The sequence below is a fragment of the Haliotis cracherodii genome, unplaced genomic scaffold (assembly GCF_022045235.1).
Source record: "Haliotis cracherodii isolate W230 unplaced genomic scaffold, xgHalCrac1.p SCAF_9, whole genome shotgun sequence".
In the NCBI taxonomy this organism is placed as follows: Eukaryota; Metazoa; Mollusca; class Gastropoda; order Lepetellida; family Haliotidae; genus Haliotis; species Haliotis cracherodii.
Window position 1 is genome coordinate 30,224,244 of NW_027266343.1, and position 27,407 is coordinate 30,251,650.

The following is a 27,407-nucleotide window of genomic DNA, read 5'->3' on the forward strand; positions in this document are numbered from 1 at the left end:
AGTCGTCAAAGACGCCACACTTCGTGTAGGGTAGCGTCCCTTATCTTGTGCTCATGGATTTGTGGCGCTGATTAATTTCTTGGCAACACACCCTTTTTGGTGTTTCTCTCAAAAGTGTAGGACGTCAATGACCTGTTCTGCTTTTGGGGCCCGTTTCACAAAGCGATCGTAGCGCTACGACTATCGTATTGTCTATACATTAACATATACTTACGACAGTCGTAGCGTTACGGTCGCTTTGTGAAACGGGCCCTGGCTTTTCTGATGCTACATTAGGCTGACACACCGTTATATTACTAGAAAACCGTTCAAAGCAGCGTTAAAACCGACTCCCTCACTCATTATCACCCAAAGACTCATGTTAGTCATATTGCCATGACAACCGAGTTCTGACGTAATTGATTGTATCTAGTCGTGTCAGCTTAAACTGCAAGGAAGTCCACAGTGATGAAGATGGTAGACGAAAATGAACTCCGCAAAACTAATTGCGATGCTGAAGACCATAGGGTTATAGTCAAAATTGTGCACTTTGGGTTAAAAGCACCAAACTTGGCACACTTATACATTGAACCATTCTAAACATTTCTGGATAAGGATCTACATCAGCAGCGCCACCTGGTGGTCGAAAATCCAAGATGGCCGCCAAAATGGTTAAAATCTCTTTTGATGTCCATTTATATTCAATATATCATGATAATTTTGTCAATATTGGTCATTTAAGTAAAATGTATTGCAACATTGTTGTATATAATTCAAATCTAGTATGCAGCGCCCACTGGTGGCGAAGAAAATCCAAGATGGACGCCAAAATGACTTAATCTTCAAAAAATGTCAAATGTTTGTCCACAATATCAGTATCATTTGTTCATTGCAATCATTTCAATCAAATCTGGCTTTAAATCAATTCCAAGTAATGCTTTACTGAATGTATAAGCTTTTGGTACTAAAATTCATTCATTTGAAACAAAATCTGTATTCCGTAAGGCAGATCTGGGGAATATATTAGACTGCATGAACATGGTTTAAATTCAGTAACTGAACTTGGAATTTGATTTAAAAAATTGGACCAGCAGTAAAACAGTGCCCCTTCTCGTGGGTTTCATCGAAGTGGTAAACGTCTAAGACTTTCAGCACTTCGGGCTTTCCTCCCACATTAAGCTGACACACTGTGATATAACTGGAATACTGTTAAAAGCGGCGTTAATCCCAACTCACTCACTGACTCATTCTAGAGGTCCACGGAATTCAAAGACATTGTCACTGTTTCATGCCTTCATCGGTTCATATGCTTGGGATACGTGTCAGGTATTTCATGAAGACACCACTGCTTTCCCATCATCAGCAGATATCTCTGACAAGGCAATGCGGATTCTTGAGATCAGGGGTTGGGAGAGGACATGCAGTAATATAGATACCCAAATGGACAACACTTGGTCAAGCACAAAGAAGTGTTATAAACTAACACTACACCTGTAAGAAGTCTTGCAAACCTTTGTAAACTTTACACTGCCGGTCTTTAGTACAGTGCTATGTGATACTTTGAAGAAAGTGTTCACTGTAACTGAATTATAGAACCGTAAACACATACATTGAACTGATATTCCTGGTCCTACTTGAGTAGTAAGTAAGTTGATGTAAAAGGTTCATGGCAATAATATCAATAATACTAATACATACATTCCTGTTTTTAAGATATGAATCCATTCCCAGATGAGTGGTTTTGGGGTGATCTAATATAAACTGGGTAGAATATTTCTCAGTAGATCATTTGCAAAATAATATGCCGAGAATAGATCATACACAATACATATTGATTGATACAATGTCCTTTAAAAATGTTACATCATATCAAAACTTATCAACTTGTCCTAAGTCCAAAGATATCAAATGATATCTATATCTGCTGTAGAAATAGACAATTTCTGAAAACTAAAACATTTGAGGCCATCATGGATTTTCATCATCATAAAGCATTGATGCAATTGATCCTGGAAAAAACACTGTGATAAATTGTATGAATTGACCAGATATAATGAGTATAGATTAAAGTCATTAGAGATTTCAACTATGTCGGCGGCCATCTTGGACTTGCATCACTACCAGGGGGTGCTGCATACCAGGTTGGAATTATATACAGGGTTGTTGTGATTACTCCTATATAGATTACAATGATAATTTGTATAAATTGGCCAGATAACTATGATATATTGAGCATAGATTGATATCATTAGAGATTTCAGCCATGCTGGCGGCCATCTTGGATTTTCTAAAAACCAGGGGACGCTGCAAACTATTTTTGAATTATATACAGCTCTGCTGCAATTCATTCCGCATGCATTACTATGGATATGTGTATAAATGGATCAGATAAGTATGATATATTGAGTATATATTGATATCATTAGAGAGTTCAACTATGTTGGCGGCCATCTTGGATTTTCAATCACCAGGGTGCTCTGCTGAGTTGGATCCATATCCAAACATGTTCGGAATGGTTCAATGTATAAGTGTGCCAAGTTTGGTGCTTTTAACCCAAAGTACACCATTTTAGCCTTAACCGACCCACTACACTGGGCGGACTGACATGAGCAGCTAACTGTGACTAGTCGAGTTAAATATAACACATATGGTCTCTCAAGGCATCGTCTTGAGATCCAAACCCAGAGCTCGTAAAGACCAAGCCATCGTCTTGCACCCCAAACCAAGATCCATGCAACGTCAGATCCGTTCACCTGCTACAGAAACAATAGAAGGGCAATCACTGGCCAAGCTGTGCCTGCACCTGGGAACTAAAGGCAAAGAAATGCAAGCGAATCCCATGCTAACTTACATGACTACTTTACCTGGGATTAGTAGAGAGTGCTCGGGTTAGTTTAGGAGGCTGCTACCGTATTTAACTAAATTATTTACCGTTATTATAAATTAATACATAAATTAAAATACACAATATTTACATTCTGCTTCACATATCATTATATTAATTGATAGTCTGTATCCTACATTGGTTGACCGACATACTTCAAGCGATAGTGTTGAAAATATATTTTCCGGTCGGGATTCGAATCAATCACTCATATAGACACATACCTATGAAATGAATGTTACACACTGAAATCGACTCGTCGATTTATACCTGAGTGGTAAGCTTGGCCCAAGCTTTTTGTTGATTGATTCACTGAGATCACATACATCTCTGTTTTGTTCGATCTTTCAGTGAACGAGGTTTGAAAACGTGTAGATCTGCCATGGATAATGGTATGTTAGTTGAATGTTTGACATGTTTTCCATTTTAGCCCATATATGCATTACATACAATGACAGATGCGAGAGAGACAGGGACTTGTGAACATAACGGCAGCAGGAGGCCTCTACTTATTTTATGAATTATTTTTAAACGCATTTCGAAAACCATCTAGTAACTTGCACTTGGTCCGGTATTTATAACTCCGGGATACGTCCGGATAATATAGGCGGAAGTGATCAGGGGAGATAATAAAACAAGGGGAATGGAGCACGTTGAACCTTTGTGAAAGTTTTTGCAGAGCAATGGCAGCAAATTATGCAGAAAATGAACTCAATTTGCTTCCAGCAATCTATGATGTAATACGCAGGTAATATTTAAGTCTAAAGATAACAAGATGAAGTTGGTTTCATAAAATGCCCACAGAAAAAGTCACCGATTGAGGAATTTGGGCAATTTTCGTTTCGCAAACAAACGTATTTCTTGCGTGACGTATAATATTAAAATGTTTATGGCACATGTGCTGTTGACGTAGAGCGAAAGCCTTGCAAAGCTTGCTTTGTTTTCTTTAGGGATGGCCACCTCACGTTAGCTTACCAAGTTGCCGTGCTTATATGTTTTCGATGCATTTCATATGTTGCGAGTGAAGTATTACGGTGTAAACAAACTGCTTGAGTATATGCAGCGCCATTATTTGTTCAGTGATTCCGTAATTCGGATTGATAAACCACACAAAACACTGGACTCAACCCATGCCGCTTCACTCAGTATATTTGCTAACACCAAAGAGTTTGTGTTTTATTTAGTCATGGTAGAATGGAGATAAACATACTGTTTATTGAATGTAAAGCTAGGTTACCTGTAGATTTAACCGCGCTAAATTTAACATTTGAAACCTCACGCTGCGCCTTCCGTTCCAATTTCAATTTAGCGTGGTTAAATCTACAGGTAACCTAGCTCTAAATTGAAAACATATGGTATGGTTATCTCCTAATTGATCAACTGGCCAATCATTGAAAGATGATTAAAGATGCTTCAAACAAACACTAAGGTAAATTCATAGATTGTTGGAAACGGTCACTGTCAGCCTAGGCACGGATCGAGTCGATACTACGATAGTTTGGATGTGCATTTCTTTGCTTGTTCATTAGGATGGGCTGTAGTGAGGATATTCATAAACAATCATGAAGTCAAGCCCTCTGACATTTCTCAATGTATACTGAAACGCTGAGACCAAGATTAAAGGTTCTAAATGATCAGAAAGAACGCTTGTGTATGTTTTCGTGCAGGGAAATTCCCAGGGAATGTGGAAGTAGTCAATCAGTGTTTAAGTCATTTCAAGGACACGGTCTCGTAAAAAACGTATGAACATCAACTTTGCGGTCATGTGACCGACCTCTTGTCCAATGGAAAAGCTGTATATCGTGTAAACGTCAAATTAATAAATTATTTGCTTATTTAATTATTATAATGCCAGCAACATACTAGGAAAATCCTAAGTCCCAGAAAAACAGGACATCTTGTGGTGCATAAAATCATTTTATGATGGATGATTCAACTGGAAAAGCCTTATTTCATTTCCCTTTAGGTAGTGCATTGATAGACGATATCAGAATCAACTTGTTCATTAATGGAGAATGTCACAGGCCAGGTAACTCAATTCCTACATATTGATAACATTTCACCATAATAAATGTATATTTTCTCTTCCTCAGTATTGAAAAGGACTCACATGATGTCAATCAAAAGATGACTGATCTTAAAAACCAACTACAGAAAGCTCGAGAAAGTGTCGACAAACTTTCTGGTGTCCAGACAAGCAAAGACGAACAATTGAAGAAAATAGATATCCTTCGGAAACAGCTGACACTGAAGACAGAGTTACTACAAAAATACAAGAAGCTGAACAACTTTGAATTGGGGCATTGACACACCTTCTTGCTAAAGCATCGTCATTCTGTTTTTACTCTGACCATCGAACATCAGTTCTGTTACTCATACACCTCATTACTGAAGCCTTCTTATACAACTGCCTTTCTGCATTTGAGAAGGCATTTATAGAGAATATTTCTCACTCAGCTCTTTGAAAATTCAGATTAATTGTTCGATTAATGATGGAAGGGGATACCAAGGCACATGCCATCTATAACAAGGATCCTGAAGAATGGATGCAGTTTGTGTATAAACAAGTCACAGTTCTGGCTGAGGATGGGACAGAACATACAGGTTGGGTGTTTACCGTAGACCCAGTTTCAGAAACCATTGTCCTGGCTCAGTTTGATCAAGATGGCAACGTTAGCATTGACATTATTAACGGCAGCACTGTATCTAAGGTAACTGTTATCAACAATAATACAGAAATATATAGAGTCCAACTTGATCAGCTGTTCAAGCCAGCTTCAGTCTTAGCCTTGACCCCTGATGAAATGAAGAGGAGACAACTCTTGCTAAAATCCTGGCTGGAAAAAAATCGGATTCCAGTCACTGTTGATGGAGACATTTTGACAATTGCGGATGCTCTCTTTATTGAGCCACCATATGGGTTTGAAAATTGTCGCAGTACAAATGAAATTGTGCTTGGTAGAATTCAAGGTTTGATAAAAAATATGCCTGAAGATCATGACACTTGGTGATAAATGTCGCATATACATTCCTTCTTATGTTCGTTCTTGTACTGCAATTATTTTTACCAAAGTTGTGATCAAATATTTCAGTCACAGATCATAAATAATAAAAACATTTTAGAGAGAAAAAATCGGGTAATTGATTTCTTGGAATTTTTTTCATCTTGTAATATGATGTCTTCTTTTTGCTAAAAAGGGAACCGTCTGGCAATCTGGGCCAGACATTGTTGTAAAGAACAGGCCCTAATTCACGATATGATCGGGGCCAATGTTGGCCCTGTTGTCTCAGGTGCTGTAAATTGCTGTGCAGAGTTGTGTCCCTTATGTTTCTAGGTTTGTGTGCACCATACCCGTGCTGGTGGGTTTGACTACAGTGGTAAATGTCCAAGACCTGCATCACTTCAGGCATTTTTCTCACATTAACTTGACACTTGTCAGTTATCAAATTTAATGTTTATAGGATGCAGGAAGTCGTGTCCGATAAATTCCTGATAGCTCGACCATCAATACTTAGTCTTTTATACATGTGTCGAACTGCTGTGTCGAATGAAAGCGATATCATGTTTCTAGGCGACTGATCAGCCTTTTAAAAGACTATTCCTGGAGATGAGTGTAAATCTTTACCAGTCCTCGGAGTTTGAAGCAGGTCCTGCTTGAACAAAACAAACATGTTAGCCATGTTTACATTTTCTGTCAGTTTTGTTAAGTTCCACTTTGTAGCAAGATTGAAGCATTGAGAACTGGTTCAGAATTACAACCCTCAAATGCCACTAGTCAATAAGGAAAACCATCGTTGAAGTTTTACTTGTCTTCAGCACAATTTAGTAGTACATGTATTGGGCTTACAGACTAGCATGAATTTCTAGGCTGAACATCAAACATACCCTTGTTGTGTTGCAAGATTTAGACCTGTAACTTAGTATATGTTTAGACACATTGTATCGTGTTCATCCTGTGTCAAGATATCAGTCAAAATGATGAGATGATCATATACATGTTCAGTGAGGAATAAATACTTTCACATCTTTGAATGTGTTGTGTACTGAGATTTGAGAATAGCCACTACTTTCAGGCAGAAAAGTTTAGAGATCTTTCTTTTATGGCTTATTGATACTCTAAGCAATATTCTAATTATTTCACTATTTCCAGTACAATAGAAGTCTTGGCCACACAAACCAGTGATATTATGAGCAACTTGCCACATCATTTGGGTAAGATGACACAATCAACCAGAGCCTGATCAGCCAATCTGTGTTGCTCACTGCATTCTCATAAATTTCTGATGTCTCATTGGAATGAGTACCTTTATGCATGACGATGTGAGGACACCTCCATAGAAGGTCGCCCAGGTGAACCCTGAGCAAACTTTCACTGCCCATTCTGAATGGATGATGCATGGGTTTTTGAGCCAATCAGATGTTGGCTTTCTTCAACAATCGCGCTTCATTTCTTTACCACTTTGATTTGGAAATTTTGATCTTGGTAAAAAGAAAACTGCACAAATATAGCCTCGATAGTACACACTTTGGGTGTAGATGCAATGGCGCTCGGAAACAACCGGATGTAATAAATATAATGTAGACAACAATATGATAGCACAACTGTATTTTATGCATTCAGAACTAACCGGTCATATTACATTTCGGGAAGTAAAAATCTGATGAATCTCTGGATGCCTTAACTTGAATAGAAAGTTCAACTGATGCAACCTCCCATAGAGGTCTCCTCAGATCTTCAGGCAGAGATGTATCATATATAATTAGATTGGTAAGGCCACAAACGTGTGGACAAAAGTGGCTTCCCGGGTAGAACTTCTCCAGACAGTCTGCAGTGAAGAAACCCCCGAAACATGCATATCAAGGCCATTAGTCACTGCCTGCCTTAATTCTTATATAAAATCAGTTTGTTTTTTGTCTAACATTGCAACATCTTACCACAAGGACAGCATCTGCGGTTTAGTGGAGAAAGCGTCTGCCCAGAGAGCAGAAGGTTGGCAGTTCGATCCTGGACTGCGTCATACCAAAAGATAGTACTTGTTACCCTGCCTGGCGCTTGGCATAAAGGGGATAAAACAACGACTGGTCGGTTGGAGTCAGTATACTTGAGAGGGGTTTCAAGTGGGCTAGCAGTAAAAATTTGGCATTAGCCCAGACTTTTCCAAGCACACACAGACACATACTTTGTGATGTGCATGTACATTGCTTTATAAGTGCAATAATCTTGATATTGTTCATGATCAACATTAAACCCCATATCACCTCACCTCATCCCAACATTGTGGAACGTTCACAGAAAACATGACAACAAAAGGATTCATATACATCGTGTTGCTTTATTATAAATGAGTATATATTATGGTACATGTTCGTCTTTGCCAAGCACACATACAAATACATGCAAGCAAATCGGCATGAATGTTCGGAGGTGAAAATAGACATTGATGATCTGGACAGAAACATAACTGAAGACTTCAATACAGAATTAAAACATCTCTGTGAAAGACACATTCAAGTAGCCTGCCTGGAAATATTGAACAGGGAATCTTGCAATAAACACAAGCAGAACACATTTGATCATCATCCATCATTAGATTGAGAGAGTAGATTTGTTGGCTGCTTCAGCAAGATTCCAACAATATCAAGTTAGGGGATATCAGAAAAGGGCTTCATATTCTCTACCAATGTGGAATCAAACCCAGACCATCGGTGAGAAGAGCAAAATGCTTGGTCTCACCTTATATTAAAATATTAGCTTCTTATTGGTCAAGGAGCAGGCATTTATTTTAGATTAGTTTTGGAAAACATCTGTCGACGCCGATTTGATGGTACACATGCTCTGCAAATTCTGCAGTTGACATGACAGTTGCCATGTTGTTCATGAACCGTATCCATAATTTAACTAAGTTTGGCAAGGGTGGAAACTAGATTTTTAAAGTCAGTTAACTCCCTTGTCAATGGCCATATGTCTGGAACCTACAGCAGAACTAATGAACCAGCCATCAGATCACCCTTCAAGTATTTACCATCAAGGATGTTTACCCATTTACTGGCCAAAAACACTCCTACTTACGCACATACCATCATAAATAAATTGATAAATGTTTTTTACTTTGTTACATAATGCATTGAGAAGAAATCCACACGAGCTCATAAATTTCAAATTGAAATGAAACATGAAACAGTAATAGTTCTCAGGCTACACCTCACAATAACTTTTGAAAGAGTCTTTAAAATTAAGTGTCATTAAAGGTTCTAGGCAGTTGGAGTGAGTATGTTCGTTTAATGCCGCTTTGAACAGTCTCAGGTATATCATGGCGTGTGGGAGGAAAGCCTGAAGTTATTCACGTCAGACATTACCACTTTGGTGAAACCCACGAGCACAGGTATGGTGCTGACAAACCTAAAAATATCACCAGGGCAAACCAGGATTTGAACATGTGATCATAGTGCTTTGGCACAACAACACAAATCTGCACGATGATTTGCAGTGCTTTACATGACTGGGCCACCCTTAGCCCCCAAAACCAGTTGGAATATCCCACCTAAACAAAATTTAACTAACATTGTGATGTTTTTTAATCCAATCCATGGAGAAGAGGGAGGTACAGAACCAGGATCCGCATGGCCTTGGACAAAACTAAAGTCACGATCATCGTTACAGCAGATATTGACATCTCACATATTCAAGACAATCACACTTCTTTCGCCAACAAGAACACTACGTGCCGCAGACATAAACAGACACTTCCCCTGTACATTATGTCATGCTATATTTTGGGGGGTCAATGTCTTCGATCAACCATGGCCATGACAGCCCAATCACCACATAACGGGTAGTGTTACCGTATTCGACGTAATAAGCGCCCAGGGAGCTCTCAAAATTAGAATATTATTTTGGTGAAAAAAAAAGTTGAGTTGAAGATAAATTTCGTGGTTTATACTGACAGCCTGAAATGTTTATGTACGACAGATATATTTTTCCCAAATTTAATTGCCCATAATAAAGTGTTCAAAAAACGAGTGCGTATTATACGCGAATAAATAAGTCTTGTGCACATTAATCAAACGGAAGGGGTGCTAATTGGGATAGTTTACTAGCCAATATATTAGCAAATATCGCCGTGGGCGTTTATTAGAGCGGGGCGCTTATTACGTCGAATACGGTATATATAATTATTCCCTAACATACAAATGAGGTCACCTTGCAGGAACTACTTGAAATGTTGTGGGTAACATTCCCTAAAGGATCCCAGAGTTGTTGTTTCCCGATGTGTCAGTGCTTATGAAAACAGAAAGGCTGCAGATCATTTGACACTACATCATAAATGGGGCGGTTCACTCAGGCTTTTTATTCCTACATGTTTTCTAAATGGGGCAGTTCACTCAGGCTTTATATTCCTACATGTTTTCTATAAAGTTTCACTTCTCACATGTATGTTACGCTCCTCCGTAACCTGTGAAAATGTGCGTCAACCTTGCAGTGTACTAGTGAGGCATGTTCATATCTATGACAGTAATGAAATGAGACTATGCACAACTCACACAGGTCAATGAAGTGCAACTGCGAACTTTGTGCAAACCCTACCATTGTCTGGTGTTGAAGCAGCTGGTCACAAAGCCACAACATCGACATTGTTATCTTGATTATTCCCATGCCATGGCTTGATTGGTCGGTTAAAAAGAGCAACTCTTCCGCAACTTACTCACTGTATGTTGTCATGGTGATGAAGAAAAGGAATATAAACCTGTGAAGTACTGACGATGCCAATGGCAAAAAAATAACGTTTAAATGATTCTGCAACTGATTTCCCCCTTGTTTAAGACAAGTACTGAATGAATGCTGGCTGGATAGTTTGAATGTAACGTTTACCAGAACAATATCAATCTCATTACAATCAGATCTTCGATACGATATCTTTACTCCTGACGATCTGCGGACACCTCCATAGCAGGTTACTTCTGTGTACTTTCTAATCAGGTAATCAGCCAATCAGCGCCAAGGCTTCTGAATTCAGGGTATGAATGAGTAAAGTATACAGAGCAACATATCTGAATACTGTGCCTTGAGAGACCCGTGAAGATCCGTTTAGAGAATAGGTCTTCAGCAACCCATGCTTGCTGTACCTGGCCATGATGCTTGTCGTTGATGCATGTCATAGTATCCCAATTGCGTAGATTGATGCTCATGATGTAAATCACTGGATTGTCTGTTCCAGACTCGATTATTTATAGACCGCCATCATATAGCTGGAATATTGCTGAGTGTGGTGTTAAACAAAACAAACAACCTGTATCTTGAAAACAAAATAGACTGGTCAGTTCTGAAAAAAATCTACACCCAAAATAGTGAACTTTCGAGCATATTATCTGGTGGCTTTCTTTATGTAAGTGCCTACCATCTAAGGAATATGTATCTTCTATGTGAGAAGCATGTCTGATTTCTGTACCTCTAACAAGAATATTACTGTTGAGCTTTGAATGTTAAAAAATATAGTCAAGCTATTAAATTGTTGAGAAAATATTATGCATCCTTTTGTTTCTGAGCGCCATGGCATGATGGCATTCACACCAAATGTATGTACCCTTATGGGTAATTTTGTGATGTATGGCAGTTTTCTTTTGCCAAGATCAAAATTTTGGAATCAAAGTGGTGAGACAACCATCAGTGTAGAAAGTTGCCTTTCATTTGACTCAAGAACCCATGCATCCTTCCTTGAGACAAGGCAGTCAACAATCAATCCTGGGTCTCCTAACGGACCTACTATGGAGGAGTAGTCAGATCTTCATGCAGAGTGGTATCGCATCAGAGTAGGATTTCATTTTAATGAAATTGGGAACAACATCTGAAGAACTTCACAAATAAGTACATATTTATCAAGACTGCAATGCCACACATTCCGGCTTTCATAAGCTATTATTAACCAAAGACAACATTGAACAGTTTGTGTAATCTCACATCAACGACTCACGATCAACTCTCATGATTTATTGACCATTCACTGCTCAGCTTAAAACTTGGAGTGTTGTTCTGTACATACATTATCAGTCCACATCTCACATCGAGTATCTACACCGTTCTACTTGGTTCTATGTGTAAATGTAAAGCTAAAATCAGTCACAATCCAGTCTCTTTCTTACTTTCAGTAACTATCTATCTATCTATCTACATCACATGGTCGTCTTTCACGCAGTGCCTTTTTCTCCGTCGTGTGAGACTGATCACATGACAAACACCTTGTCGATATCATCTAGCTTGTAGATTTCTCTTGTTCGTGGGCAGACAACCCGGCCATCATTATTAGAAGCCATTGTCGCAAGAGACTGAAAAAAAGTAGGTATGTTTTGTAAACATAAACAGATATCTTAATCATATGAGTTTGATATGGATGAAAAGAAGTACATTACTTATAAAACCATAAAATCATCAGAACAATTATTCTTAAATCTGAAAAGGGAGGCTATGCTCCAATCTTTGGTGCCAAATTCCTGCTGAAGTCAAGACAATGTCGTACGTACACAATGTGAAAGGACAAAGCATGGGGGGCACTTTTGCCCACAATTTTGTGAATTGAGGGAAACCATTTAAAATCATGATGAAAGTAGACTTTCTTCATTTCAATAACTGCATGCTTAGGTTTTACAACAACACTAAATGCATAGCTAAGGGTAAAATGTGTGCAATAGTCTGTATTTAGGGGTTTCAGGTAGTGTTTTAAAATAGTTGATCATGCTGATTTTCTTTGTAGATAAAAACAGTATAAATACATGGTATAGAATTTACAGACTTGCCCAAACATGGATTTCTCTTGAAGTTAAAAAATCAGCATTGCAAAACACATGTAAGATTGAAAAAGGCTAGTTGTCAGTCATTTGAAAAGTCTGATGAATTTCATTCAAATTTAAATTTTGACATTTCCATAGGACCAATAAGGGCCCTTTTCCTAGCTCGTTTTTTTAGATGTCTCTATGTATTTAGGATAATAAAAAAACAACACTATAAAATCAAACACAGCCAATAAAGCATAGTGCCCATCGAATTCCCCAAACATTTGACAAAACAGATGCATACATTCTTCCCAGGGAGCGCACAATGCAAATTCTTCTTTAATTCTTTAAAAGATGTACAAAATTACCAGTAGTCATGGCCATAGTCAGCTGATTTACAAGTAATTGCTGAAAATCTGGATGTATCTTTTCCAGTCAAACACACATCCACACAGCACTCCCTCCTGATTAAACACACAACACAGTCTGAGAGCACAATTCACTGATGAGTTATCTCCCCTTGCCAGTCCATGCACTCGAGAACCTGCCTTGGGCCCGTTCCACAAAGCGATCTTAGCGCTACAACTATCGTAAGATCGTCTTAGTACTGCAATCGCTTTGTGGTACGGGGCCCAGGACCCTAACGGAGTGGCACATTTTCACATTAAAAAACATGTTGCCCCTGAAACAGTATTCACTATTTTAAGCACCGCGGTCTAATAAGCACACAAAACCAAATTTTAGACCAAGCTATGCATAATCTTCAAAAATGCCTTGTAAATATTTCCTTGTGTATATATTAACATGTTTATTTTTACAAGAACACCAGGGCTGTGTAGAAGGGACAACATATCCTACAAGCATATATTGAGTTATAATTTATTTCCCTAAATGAATACATTTGATATTGCAAGCAATGTCTAAAAATACAATTAGAATCGTAAATCACCTTAAATGGTAACATTTATTGACAGAGTTTTAAGTGTCTTAGCTTCTGATTAACCATCTATGTTTGTTCTCTCTCGCTTGATATTTGACATCAGATTTAAACGTATTCCGTTTTGTTTCAAAAGCACTTCCACATAAGTTTTTAACAGCCTAGGATGCTTTGTACAGTGAATACGGTATGTCAAGAGCAACTCATAGCCAAAGGTAGAAATCTACTCACATTGTATCCATAAACATGGCCATTGGGGAGCATCATCGGAGGGTTGTTCTCGTTGAGGGAACCACCCGTAATTGTGCAGATAAGTTTGGAGTTGGCACAGTGGGCATACGGCAGTGGTCTAGCGAGCTCGTTCAGGTGTTTGGAACACACGGGACAGTTGGGGTTCTTGTTGTCTGATGTAGACTTGTAACAGTGACTGTGACCGTTAAGGATATCACTGGGAAGCACTTGTATTGTAGAACTGACATATTGACATACACTACACTACGGTTATAATGAGTGAGTGAGTTGGGTTTAACGTCGCTTTTAACATTATTCCAGTTATATCACGGCGTGTCAGCTTAAATGTAGGAGGAAAGCCCGAAGTGATGCAGGTCTCAGATGTTTATCACTTCGGTGAGACCCACGAGCACGGGTATGGTGCTGACAAACCTAGAAACATAATCGGGGCGAACCGGGATTCGAACCCACAATGATAGGTTTCTGGCATGCCCAAGGAACGCAACTCTGCCCGGTTATAATGAACTCAAAAGGATCACTACATTTAGTTCGTAATAACCATACATTGTAGTTTGTTATTAGCATATATACAGCATATATACACAAATTACTGTGACCAAAAAATTAGTTTGTTATATTCAAACAAAGTTTACTGTATTTGTCAAAAAAATGAATCCACCATAGTCCAGTGATATTAGTGAGTGAGTGAGTGAGTGAGTGAGTGAGTGAGTGAGTGAGTGACATTGTAGGGAATCGAACCAGGGTCTTAGGCATGAGAGCGAACTAGCTACCCCACCGCCCCACTCAGATATAAATGTACTTCAAGGGACCTGCAAAGTAAGCTCAGTACACCAATCTGTGCCAAAAAGTTTTGAGTCTACTGGTCCAGCATGGTTTTCAGGAGATTCAGTGTTATTAATGGACAATTTCTATCAGAGCTTACATGACCAAACAGAAGTTTACTAGACTCCAGCTTCAGGCCAGTGGCTGAAGATGCAAACTGTTTATCCCAAGTTGGTGCTTCTCCCCACGTGGCATGCAAAAGTAAAACGGGGGGAAATGTTTTGCAATAGTGGACTCTTTGCTGTATACAATTTCATCCCATCTTGTATTTTAACAAAGACAGTGCCCAAGCCTAAGACACTTGTAACTGTCATGGAGTCAAACCTGGTGTCAATGAGTCAAACAAGTCATGTATTCATACCTGCTATCATGGAATCAAACATATCAAGGCTGCTTATCAAGCCAAAGCGAGTGAGTGAATGAGTTTGGTGTAACACTGCCTTGAATATGGCCTCAAAGTTTAATTTTTACATAAGGAGCCATTGGCTCCTAACCATTGTTTTCACGGAGCCAATGTGAAATTCAAGAAGCTAGGTGAGAAATTATGGAGGAAAACTTCCAAGATAATAGTCGGTTAAGGCATACCTAATCTGCCTAGTTGGAGCTATACTGATTTCTCTGTTCGGTGTAACAATCTTTGTTGTTAGTAACGTTTTTGAAAATACTTGACAAGATTATCGATTAATTTTTACCATACAATTCCCAAGCTGATCATTAGATATCAAAAAATGAAATTTTAGTTCAGTTGATCAATAGTTATTTAAATTGTATTTTTGCATTATGCAGTTAGTAATATCAGGTCGTGGCTTGATTTTTCCATAAGCCAAGTGTTGACAGCTAAAATAATATTGATTGCAAGCTGAAAATAAATATTGCCATGGTGACCAAATTAGTTGCAATGTTGAGGCCTGTTGAACAGTAATTAACTTATATCACAAGGTGTCCGCTTGATGTGGGATGCAGGTATTAGACATTTACCACTTTGGCGAAGCTATGAGCACATGTATGGTGCTGACAAATATAGAAACATGATCAGGGACAGTCTGGGATTCGAATCCAAGGTCATAGTTCTGGACAATATGAAGCAATGAATTTCTACAGATGGCTTCCTACCTAAATAAGATAAACTTTATTTAATCATTATTCCACGTGCACTGATATGGTGCTGACAAACGTGGAAACATAATTAGTGTGAAACTTGGACTCAAACCCATGATCACAGGTTTCTGGCTCCCCATACAGGCACGCCTCTGTGTCACAGGTTTCTGGCCCCGCCATACGGGTGCACCTCAGTGTCACAGGTTTCTGGCTCGCTATACGGGCACACCGCACCTCTGTGTCACAGGTTTCTGGCTCGCCATACGGGCACGCCTCTGTGTCACAGGTTTCTGGCCCGCCATACGGGTGTACCTCAGTGTCACAGGTTTCTGGCCCGCCATACGGGTGCACCTCAGTGTCACAGGTTTCTGGCTCCCCATACAGGCACACCTCAGTGTCACAGGTTTCTGGCCCGCTATACGGGCACACCTCACCTCAGTGTCACAGGTTTCTTGCCTGCTATACAGGCACACCTCACCTCAGTGTCACAGGTTTCTGGCCCGCTATACAGGTACACCTCACCTCAGTGTCACAGGTTTCTTGCCTGCTATACAGGCACACCTCACCTCAGTGTCACAGGTTTCTGCCATCGCTATACGGGCACACCGCACCTCAGTGTCACAGGTTTCTGGCTCGCTATACAGGCACACCGCACCTCAGTGTCACAGGTTTCTGGCTCGCTATACGGGCACACCGCACCTCAGTGTCACAGGTTTCTGGCTCGCTATACGGGCACACCGCACCTCAGTGTCACAGGTTTTTGGCCCGCTATACGGGCACACCTCAGTGTCACAGGTTTCTGGCCCGCCATACGGGCACACCTAAGTGTCACAGGTTTCTGGCTCGCCATACGGGCACACCTAAGTGTCACAGGTTTCTGGCTCGCCATACGGGTGCACCTCAGTGACACAGGTTTCTGGCCCGCCATACAGGCAAGCCTCAGTGTCACAGGTTTCTGGCTCGTTATACGGGCACACCGCACCTCAGTGTCACAGGTTTCTGGCTCGCTATACGGGTGCACCTCAGTGTCACAGGTTTCTGGCCTGCCATACAGGCGCACCTCAGTGTCACAGGTTTCTGGCCTGCCATACAGGCGCACCTCAGTGTCACAGGTTTCTGGCTCGCCATACGGGCACACCGCACCTCAGTGTCACAGGTTTCTGGCCCGCCATGCAGGCGCACCTCAGTGTCACAGGTTTCTGGCTCGCTATACGGGCACCTCACCTCAGTGTCACAGGTTTCTGGCCCGCCATACGGGCACACCGCACCTCAGTGTCACAGGTTTCTGGCCCGCTATACGGGCACCTCACCTCAGTGTCACAGGTAATGTCCACAGTATTCGCACCAATGTGAGGTGGGTCAGTAAAGGATACGGTGTTTTGAGTGAAGACAGTCCGGCCTGGATGGCGGCGGTGAAGACAGACGTACAGTTGAGCTGGTGCAACTTGAAGTTCTCCTCCCGGAACTGCTGGACAAGCTCCTGCCACCGGCTCACATCAAGCAGCTCCTGCAACACCACAGAATACACTCACTCACTCAATGACTAGTCCTGCAACACCACAGCATACACTCACTCACTCACTGACTAGTCCTGCAACACCAATGCATACACTCACTCACTCACTGACTAGTCCTGCAACACCACAGCATAGACAAGCATACGAAAAGCATGGGTCAATGAATTTCAGACATTCTTACAGATAACTGTTTCTACTAGACAGATCAACAAAATATTCCATCATTCCCCCAGGTGCCATACCTTATAAGGAGCTATCTGTGTATCACTGGGGAATGCCAGGAGTGCCATGACCTTCTGCACCGCTGGGATCTGGTCGTCCTCGACGCCACTCAGGTATTTCCTTGCATGTCTGCACATACGGAACATTCAACATGTCAGGATGGAGATTCAACAAGATACTTCATTGCTATTGATTTGGGCAAATCAAACCTCCACAGACGAAATCTGGTTGCTACCCTTGCAGGCAGCATGCCTACCAGCAACTATTTTGTTCAGTGGCAACAACTTCACCCAATCTGTTGGAACTTGTCCATGCCAATGGATCCTAGAAATAACCCTATGTTAATGTTAAACGTTCAATCACTAAGGGTCCCTACATTCAAAGACCGCCTCTGTGGTCTACTTGTAGAGCGTCCGCCCAGAGTGCTGAAGGTCCAGTGTTCGATCCCCTGCCGCGTCATTCCGGGAAGACGTTAAAAGATGGTACTTACTGTTACCCTGCCTGATGCTCGGCATTTAAGGGGCTAAAACAAGGACTTGTCGGCTCGGAGTCAGTATACTGTGTCTGAGTAGGGTATTCATGTTAAACTGCGGCATGGTATCTCAGTGGGCTAGCACCATAAATCCGCATGAGTCTGAACTAGTACAAGCAGCCACACACACGTGCATGCACGTTGCTATATAGGTGAATAATCTTGGACGCCATGTCAAACCCCATTTCACCTCACCTCACCCTACATTCAAACACTATTCAGCATTAGAAATTGGCACTAGTCCTGTAGTCCTTGCTAAACTGCCAAATGGTTAAGGTATCCTAAGGACGAGTAGAAATTTGACCTTTTTAAGGGTTTTGCTATATGTTATCATTATAAGGACTAGTGGGCTAAAATAGTTACCATATTCGACGTAATAAGCGCCCCGGGCGCTCATAAAATTAAAAATAGGGGTCTCTTATTAGATTATTATTTGGGTGGAAAAAAAAACAGTTGAAAGATAAATTACGTGGTTTATGCTGAGATCCTGAAATGTTTTCCAGAGTTTAATTGCCCATATTATGGATACATATAACACATGAGTGCGGATTATATGTGAATAAGTAAGTCTTTTGTACATTGATCAATCAGAAGGGGTGCTAATTGGGATTGTTCACTAGCCAATATATTAGCAAATATCGCCGTGGGTGCCTATTAGAGCGGGGCGCTTACTACGGTAATTTCTATTGTTGCTATTGCAGCCAACTCCCAGGGCCACTGTCACGTGTGGTGCTTCTAATTCCTAACATCGCTGATTTTACCACAGGAACATCCACCTTAGATTTTGGGGAAGCAAGTTTGTGATTCACATGTGTATTCATCGTGGTTGTATGTGTATGATTTGTTTGTTTGCTATTTAACGCCGAACACAGCAATATTCCAGCTATATGACGGCAGTCTGTAAATAATCAAGTCTGGACCAGACAATCCAGTGATAGATATCACGAGCATCGATGTAAGTGTATGAAGGCATAACTGTGACAGAAGGGAGGTAACACTGTTAGCACTGATATGGTTAATCATGACAGACTGGCGGTAACAGTGTTAGCTTTAAGGTTAACTGTGGAAGAAGGGTGTATAGTATCAGCATTGAGATGTTGACTATGAATAAGGGAGGTAACAGCGTTAGCATTGAGATGGTTAACAATGACAGATTGGGGGAAACAGTGTTAGCACTGATATGGTTAGCTGTGAAAGAAGGGACAAAACTGTTATCATTGAAATGGTTAACTATGACAGAAGGGAGGAAACGGTGTGAAAACTGATCTTAACTACTTAAGAGGTACTTAACCATATCAGTGCTAACACTGTAACGTCCCTTCTGTCAGAGATGGTTAACTATGACAGAAGGGCATTACAGTGTTAGCACTGACATGGTTAACTATGACAGAAGGGCAGTTACAGTGTTAGCACTGACATGGTTAACTATGACAGAAGGGCAGTTACAGTGTTAGCACTGACATGGTTAACTATGACAGAAGGGCAGTTACAGTGTTAGCACTGACATGGTTAACTATGACAGAAGGGCAGTTACAGTGTTAGCACTGACATGGTTAACTATGACAGAAGGGCAGTTACAGTGTTAGCACTGACATGGTTAACTATGACAGAAGGGCAGTTACAGTGTTAGCACTGACATGGTTAACTATGACAGAAGGGCAGTTACAGTGTTAGCACTGACATGGTTAACTATGACAGAAGGGCAGTTACAGTGTTAGCACTGACATGGTTAAGCAAGCTAGAAGGGAGGTAACAGTGTTCATTAAGTATGTATGTTTAGGGTAAACCATATTTAAGTTCAATAGCCATAGTAAACCACATTGATGCTTAAAAAAACTTTGTCACAAATGTTTAGCTTCAGTAATGACGCTACTTCCACCACCATCCTGCAGCCATAGCAATGAATGACATATGAACCATGGTAACATACTTCCGCCTACTAGCAGTGTCGACATCTCATCATATCACATGACCGCATCCACTGAGCTGCAGCAGCATGAAGTACAACACAGGAAGTGTTTCTCAGACTCAATCTCGGAATCAGCCGAAGTTAGTGAGTGAGATGGGTTTTTATGCTGCTTTTGGGATGATTCGGCTAATATCACACTGAGGGCATACCTATCTTTATTTGCTTTTTATGGATCTGCCGGACTTTGCTAAAAATTCAACCCTTTATGATCATGGTGCTTGACTTACTTGACAGCCTCCAGTCTCTTATCACTGCGAACCAACTCAATAAACTCCTGTCTGCGAACTTTGAACTCTAGGGTACTCTGAAACCAAATGACAAGTGATGAAGATGCTGCTGCTGCCATGTGGTCTTGGTTTTCTTCCTTTCATGCGAGAAATATGAGAAAGGAATTGCTAATGCGGGGATTTATCTGAGAGTCTAAACTAAGTGCCCCTTGCTGGCAATTAGGAAAAAATTGTTACTTTGTTCAAATTTAGTTCTTAGTTTCTTAAATTCAGAGGTATTGTAACTTTCAAGTCTTTGAATGGCATTTAGCACCAATTAATTGTTTTCTTCCCTTCCACTTTGTGGCGGGGAATAATAATAAGCCACGCTAATATATTGTTGCGGATATGTTACACATTTTGTAATCTCAATAGGGTGTACTATCAAGGTGAATTAATGCTCGGTGGCAGTTTTGTGAGTTTGGACAGTCAAGTTTTGCTCAAGGTCCACCTGACCTGTTCCAGTGACATCCTCAGGGAAAACTCTGACTGCCCAAGTTAAAGGAAGGATACGTGGATTATCCAATCAGGTGTTGGACATTTCCACTTGTACAAATGAAAACCCACATAGAACACAAATATGCTTTCGATGGTACTCTTTTTTAGGTGTAGATGCCATTGCTCTCAGAAATGACAGGATGTAGGAAATATCCACAATATAATGCTAATGGTACTTTCTAGTTGTCATTTTAATTCGTTTTTGAGAGACAGAAATCATTTGTGATGGTTTGAATGCTTCACTCATATTAAGCGTTTAGAAGCCTTGACATTCATTGGCCGATTAGAAAGTTACTCTGACACAACCTCTTGTGGAAGTGTCCCCAGATCTTGACGTAGAGGTATTACATTCAAGTAAAAGATCTGATTTCAATGAGGTTTTGTTGATCCTGATACCCAAAGTAAGCTACAAAAGTGGTAAAGAAATGAAGTATTTTAGAAAAGTGATGTCTGATCCACTCAACAAACCCACACATCCTTCATTATGATTGGGTGGATTAAAGTTCACATGAGATCTTAATACAGAGTTATTGCTTCAAAGTAGGATATTAGGATGTACAAGAAAATGAGATCTGGTGGTGTTTGTACAATCGTCCCAATCTATGTCACTTTCTAACATAAACTATGATGCATACAAATTATGAAAAAATAACCTTCATCTTTCGTAGTTTGGACTTGTTGTCGTAGCACCAAGCTAGACAGGGCCCAGTCTCGTGTCTCATCAGCGATTCCTCAACTTCCTTTGAGGTCAGGAACAGTTCTATGTTTGTCAAGTCCTGCAAAGATACATGTGACTTTCATGAAAGCTCAAGCACATTTACAAAAATAGAGCACCAGTATGACTGTGGTAATATTTTTCTCCAACATATGTGAAATCCAATTTATGCTTAGGTCAGAGAACTTGGAATTTTTGTGTTTACAATGTCACAATGCGGAAGTGAAGGTACAAAATCTAAAGAAATCAAGGTTAAAAAGATATTTCTTTTGGTAAATTCGGTTTGGTCCAGTTATCTCAGCCAATAACTGCTGATACATAAGAGAAAAGTTCAGGACAAGAGCACTCAAAGATTTTGTTGCAGACTGCTAAATATTATAACAAAAAAAATCAGATGAACTAGGAGCCAGATTAACATATCTGTGAACATGAACTTTGACAAAGCAACAAATCAAAATGTACCTCTATCTCCGAATGCCGCGCCAACTTCAGAGCTGTGTTATAGTACCCTGCCCGCAGGAAGAACTCCACCAACATGCGATCCAGGCGCTTCTTCTGCCATAGTGGACGCGCCTCCTCAGGGAGATTCTCGGCCTCTTTCAGGTGCTCCACACGGCGCTTGATGACCCTCGCAGCTTCCAACTCATCCTGGATACTTTCATCAGCCTACGATCATACATCGTTTGCAGTGAGTGAGTGAGTGAGTGAGTGAGTGAGTGAGTGAGTGAGTGAGTGAGTGAGTGAGTGAGTGAGTGAGTGAGTGAGTGAGTGAGTGAGTGAGTGAATATGGGTGAATGAGTGAGCTTTTTCAATGGATGAGTGAGTGACCTGAATTTAATGCTACTTTGAACAATATTTCAGTGATATCTTGTCATGAAACCCCCGAGCACAGATGCAGTGTTAAAAAAACAAGAATTCTAATCAGGGTGAACCAGGGATTCTACTCCATGATTTGGTTGTGAGCAGACGCATATTGTTTTCTTGGAACCAAACACATAAAGACACTTGAGGAAGTCACAGCATTGATCATGAGACATTTGCAACGTGCTGAACATTTACATGTCATAGGCATGTTGCAGGCACACATTAGAATAGTGTTGCCCTACCACTTCATGTTTCACAATCTGTCATCAGAAGATTGGGGGCCTGATACCAACAATCATATAATGTCGATGATCAGCATCGCTCTGGACACCCAAGGACAAATAAGAAATCGTGTTTCGAGACATCCTAAGGAGCATTTCATGGATGCTAACATCTTACAGCATGACAGTTTGGGAGGTGGGTCCATAATGGCATGGAGTGGTATCACAGACTGGCCGAACTGCGCTCCATATTGTCCATGGCAATACTATAGGGACATCACTGTACCACTCTTGGTGCCATTTGCACAAACTGTTAGGCAATGTTTCATCTTTCAGGATGATAAAGCATGTTCTCATCATGCCAGGATTGTGACTGAATTATTCCAAGAGCAAAACATCCATGTTGTGCCAGGGCCAGCACTCATTCCTGACCTTTCTTCCATAAAACACTTACTGGATGTCATTGGCAGACATGTACGTCAACGTCAAAAGCTACCCATCACTCTCAATGAACTCGGTGTTGCTCTCACTGATGAGTGGAACACATGAGTCAAGCTGACATTGGTCGACTCGTCAGAAGGATGCCTCGAAGAATTCGTGCATGTCTGGCCAGCAGAGGTGGTTTTAACCACAGGGATGTATCTAGATCGCCTCAAACACCGATATTCAGCACCAAGTCGGTAGCAAATCTCAGTACAACTTCCCAAATTGGAATGAAGAAATTCACAATTCAGGACCAATAAAGTGGAAGAGGAATTAATGCTTAGCTTTACATTACCACACTGAATGCAATGTTAAAATAGCTCAGAATTAAGGAAAATAAAAACTTTCAAAAATCCCAATTTGAACAAAATAATGATTTTTCCCAATTTGCCTTCCATGGGCACTTAGTTTAGAATCCTGGATCAATCCCTGATCTGATACAAGTGACGTTGGCTGCAACATGCAATTTGGAATTTGACCCCGCCCTCCATAATGACCTTGTGTGCCACCATCTCATCACACAAACCATTAGAACTCATTAGATCTGATTGCCTACCCCCTAGCAAATATGAATAATCATATTATTTCCATTTGCCAATACCATATCCAACTATCCCTTACTTTATTAGCATAGTATATTATGTCATTAGGTTAATGACAGTCATGATAAGGACCTACTGACTATCATGCCTTATTTGGGACAATGATGAATGAAAGCTGTTTTATGTTGCAGTGTGCATTATCAAGGTTCATACAGATGTGGAATACTAAAATTCAAGGCCTTTTCAATGGTTTCACCTGTCATTTTCAAGGCCTTTTTTAGTTGGCTTATTTGCCTTAGTCTGTCAATATTTGTTTTAAATCCAGAATACTATATATCAGTCGCAAAACTTAAGAAGCAGTATGAACATCACAAATTTTCCAAAAAAGATTTATTTTAACAACCAAAAAATAAAATAAATGAACTCATAAATTTTAATACCAGTACTTTCATAAACAAGTACCGGGTATGTGTCATTTTATAGAGTTCAAGGCTTTTCAAGTTAATTTGGTGATTTTTAAGGATTTTCAGGCTTGACACTAATCATCAAGGCTTTTCAAAAAGGGCTTAAAATTCAAGGCCTTTTCAAGCCTGTACAAACCTTGAATAATCAAGGTGTATCATTGTAGCCTGTAAGTAACAAAGTAAGGCCAGGTCAACCAGTTATTAAATGCATGAGTAATAATCTACACTGTAGGGGCATCATAATGACACACAATCAGCTGAGTCCCACATTGCAACTGCCTGATCCTCAATATTCAACTCGAACAACAAGCAGGGTGATGTGGATCAGTACTGTCCTGGAAACAACACAGATGAAGTACAAATGGGTAGTGATAATGACCACTGTTTGTTTATTTGTTTGTTCTTATACAGACTCAGAAATATTCCAGACACATGACATCGGCCTGCAAATAATCAAGTGTGGACCAGACAATGCAGTGATTGATATCGTGTGTAACGATCCATACCATTGGGGTACGATGACACACAATCAACCATGTCATAGAGTTTGACCACCCGATCCATTTAGTCACCTCTTACGACCAGCATAGGTTGCTGGGGACCAATTCTAACCAGGAATCCCCATAGGGGACTACTGACTAATAACACAGAAATGACAACGATTGGTACAGTGACTGAGTATGGTTTTACGATGATTTTTGCAATATTCCAGAAATATCATGGCGGGTGACACCAGAAATGAGAAAATATGAGAAATATCAAACCCGAGCCAAGCAAACGCTTTAACCACTAGATTCCCTGGATGTGGTTTTCTACTCTACATAATCTGCGACTGTTATATACGAGGACATATCTATGATTCTAAACTAAGTGCCCTTGGCAGACAAAAGGGAAAAAAATATAATTATTCTGTTTAAAATCAGGATTTTCTACTGTTATTTTCTTAAATTTAGATGTTTTTTAACTTTATACTCTCAAATTGCACCTTCCTCAATTTTGTCCATTTTCCAAATGTCACATCACACAACTTGCTCACTTGACTCAGTCTTTGTGTACATACATCTATGACATAGTGTAATGTCCACAACAAATCATTTCACTCTTTCGTAATTTCTTCAATGTGAGGCTTAGAACTTATCAATCAACCCTCAAACTTAGGAACCAAAATAAAACCTTTTTCTTTCACTGAAGATTTATGGTAACAGATTGACCACAAGATTCATTCAGATCAAATAAATATAAATAAACTGTCAGTATATTTACCAGGCTTTCCATCACCAGAACAAATTAATGCTTTATACAAACATATTCCCTAACTGACAAAAAACTTACCTTCCTCTTGAGAAATGTTAGTTTTTCCACCATGTTGTCAAGGACTCTTGAGACATCACCCACTGAGACACTACTTTCCTGCAGACATTTCTCAAGTTCGTTGCCCGCACCTTGTATGTGAGAGACCTCACGGTCAATATTTTTTTGTGCTGTGCGAAACTTTTTGTTCAGTACTTCATATGGAACCTGTATAACATTAATACATGAAAAGGTCATAAAATCATTTAATCTTAATAGAAAAGTAAACAAAATATCACTGCCATGGTAAACCTATCTTAAACTGGTAAACAAATCAAAACCATATGCAGGAAACTGTCCATTTTGGCAGTCAGACGCACAGTCACATGTGCAGTATGGCACAAGTGGGGAGTTTACCTTAATGACCTACAATACTTACTTCAGTGCTGTTAATATTGCCACCTTAGATTTCATTTGCATATACAGCCATAATTTGCAATTAGTTTGCATAAAAATAAAGGTATCTGCAATGCACATTTTTTTTGCCGCATCATTTTTTTAGCTCCTTAACAATTTGTGACCACACGCTTTATGACGTAATCAAAGTAGAAACATCAAAGGCCACTGAAGACATCAAAGTGTTCGCCACTTGCCATTGAATTTATGTTGCAAATTTTGCTACACAAGGAAAGAAATTCAAAAAATAATGAAAAGATACCGCAAACCTTTTTCACAAATGTACATTTTAATCAAACTTGATCGGATGATAATTTTGCATTGGAACAATTGTATGTACCAGTTATGTATCGGCTGATGTTTGAAAACTTCCTGTAATGTTATGTGACTGCCCATGTGCATCTATTTTAAACTTGACTCTAATGGAGGGGTTCGAAATCATGTGACAGTAACAAGATGGTGCCTGATTGACTCATCACAGAACCGAGATCTAAGACAGATGAAGACAGATGTAAGAAGTTTATCTTAAATACATTTGTGATTATTTCAGAGATGTAAGTGAATCAGTTAATTTGAAACTGATAATAAGTTTGACAGTACCTTTCTCTGAAACAAAAATAAAACATAAGCCACTAACCTGGTTGGTAATTTTTAAGTAAATATACAATGCATGCAGACTTTCAACTAACATTGTCCCAAATTGATATCAGTCTGTTTGCTAGGACGTGTTGGAGGTTGTTATTCCAGCAGAGCTCCCATGTTGTTTTAACCAATCTCAACCAATTACTTTGATAAAGGGGAAAGGGGAGACCACAACACATGACAAAAGGATACTTGATTACTGTTGGGTTCAGCTAATATTTGTGAATGTGCTTGTGAACGAATCTCTGTGTGAAGTTTTCTAGATTATAGTACTCTTCCTAGCTTCCCTGAAATATGTAATGGCTATATTTTGTGAAGTTGTCTTTGACCATTTTGTCTCTGAGTGAGAGATTCCCCCTTGATTATGACTTGATCGAAGGCATATAAACTGGTTTGAAAATAAGTGTCATTGAAAAAATGAAAACGTAAAAAACGTGAAAGAATGTCTATGGTCGATATCAAATGTTTCCAAATGATTTTGGATTTGTGGAACGTTTGAAAGTTGTCAAATGATGACCTTCACCCATCCCCGTTAAACGTTGAATTACATCTGAGGTTGACACTGTCGATGTGTCGTGAGGGTCTGGCTTCGTTTTTAGTTGGGTCACGTCACATCAGTAATGAGTCGAGACAATAATTTTCGTCTTAATATCCAGAAATAACAGTGTAAAGGTTAGTATGTTTCAAAACAGAAAGAAGCAATTATTTTGTAATCTGATTTGTGGTGAATTAAAACAAACTATTGCAGATATCGTCTGAAAACAATCGCACCTTCAATGTTGGATGTTCCAAAGACTTCACGTCCGCCATGATTGTTTGACCCGGAAATGCATGAAACAAATGTATTTTGGCTTTTTTTTTTAAAAAGTAAAACGTTTATGGTGATATTGTTTTTATTTGATGCATAAATATTTGATTTTGTCCAAAACAAATATCTCTTAAGTTAAATCGTAAATTACCATGCCAATTCCGGAAAACCCCGAAGAGC

General features: G+C 39.8%; 2 protein-coding genes across 2 annotated transcripts; one reads left to right on the top strand and one right to left on the bottom strand.

The window, feature by feature from the left end:
* The first annotated feature begins 5,192 nt into the window (after nt 1-5,192).
* Nucleotides 5,193-5,891, top strand: LOC139452645 (gem-associated protein 6-like). The gene has a single exon (XM_071234182.1). It carries the CDS (start codon nt 5,353-5,355, stop codon nt 5,872-5,874), a length of 522 nt encoding a protein of 173 aa, XP_071090283.1. The 5' UTR covers nt 5,193-5,352; the 3' UTR covers nt 5,875-5,891.
* A 2,301-nt stretch (nt 5,892-8,192) lies between these two features.
* Nucleotides 8,193-27,229, bottom strand: LOC139452473 (E3 ubiquitin-protein transferase MAEA-like). The gene is made up of 9 exons (XM_071233964.1): nt 27,191-27,229; nt 25,364-25,549; nt 21,920-22,123; nt 21,396-21,518; nt 20,206-20,282; nt 17,498-17,606; nt 17,112-17,245; nt 13,798-13,993; nt 8,193-12,185 (listed from the first exon to the last, which is right to left on the bottom strand). Exons 1-9 carry the CDS (start codon nt 27,227-27,229, stop codon nt 12,084-12,086), a joined length of 1,170 nt encoding a protein of 389 aa, XP_071090065.1. The 3' UTR covers nt 8,193-12,083.
* Between the last annotated feature and the right edge of the window lie 178 nt (nt 27,230-27,407).

Coding starts and splice junctions, on each gene's coding strand:
- LOC139452473 (XM_071233964.1), bottom strand. CDS start 27,229: ATGGCGGACGTGAAGTCTTTGGAACATCCAACATTGAAG. Junction 20,283..21,395: donor CCAAACTACGAAAGATGAAG/GTTATTTTTTCA, acceptor ATTTGGTTTCAG/AGTACCCTAGAGTTCAAAGT. Junction 13,994..17,111: donor CTGTCTTCACTCAAAACACC/GTATCCTTTACT, acceptor TAACGGTCACAG/TCACTGTTACAAGTCTACAT.
- LOC139452645 (XM_071234182.1), top strand. CDS start 5,353: ATGATGGAAGGGGATACCAAGGCACATGCCATCTATAACAAGGATCCT.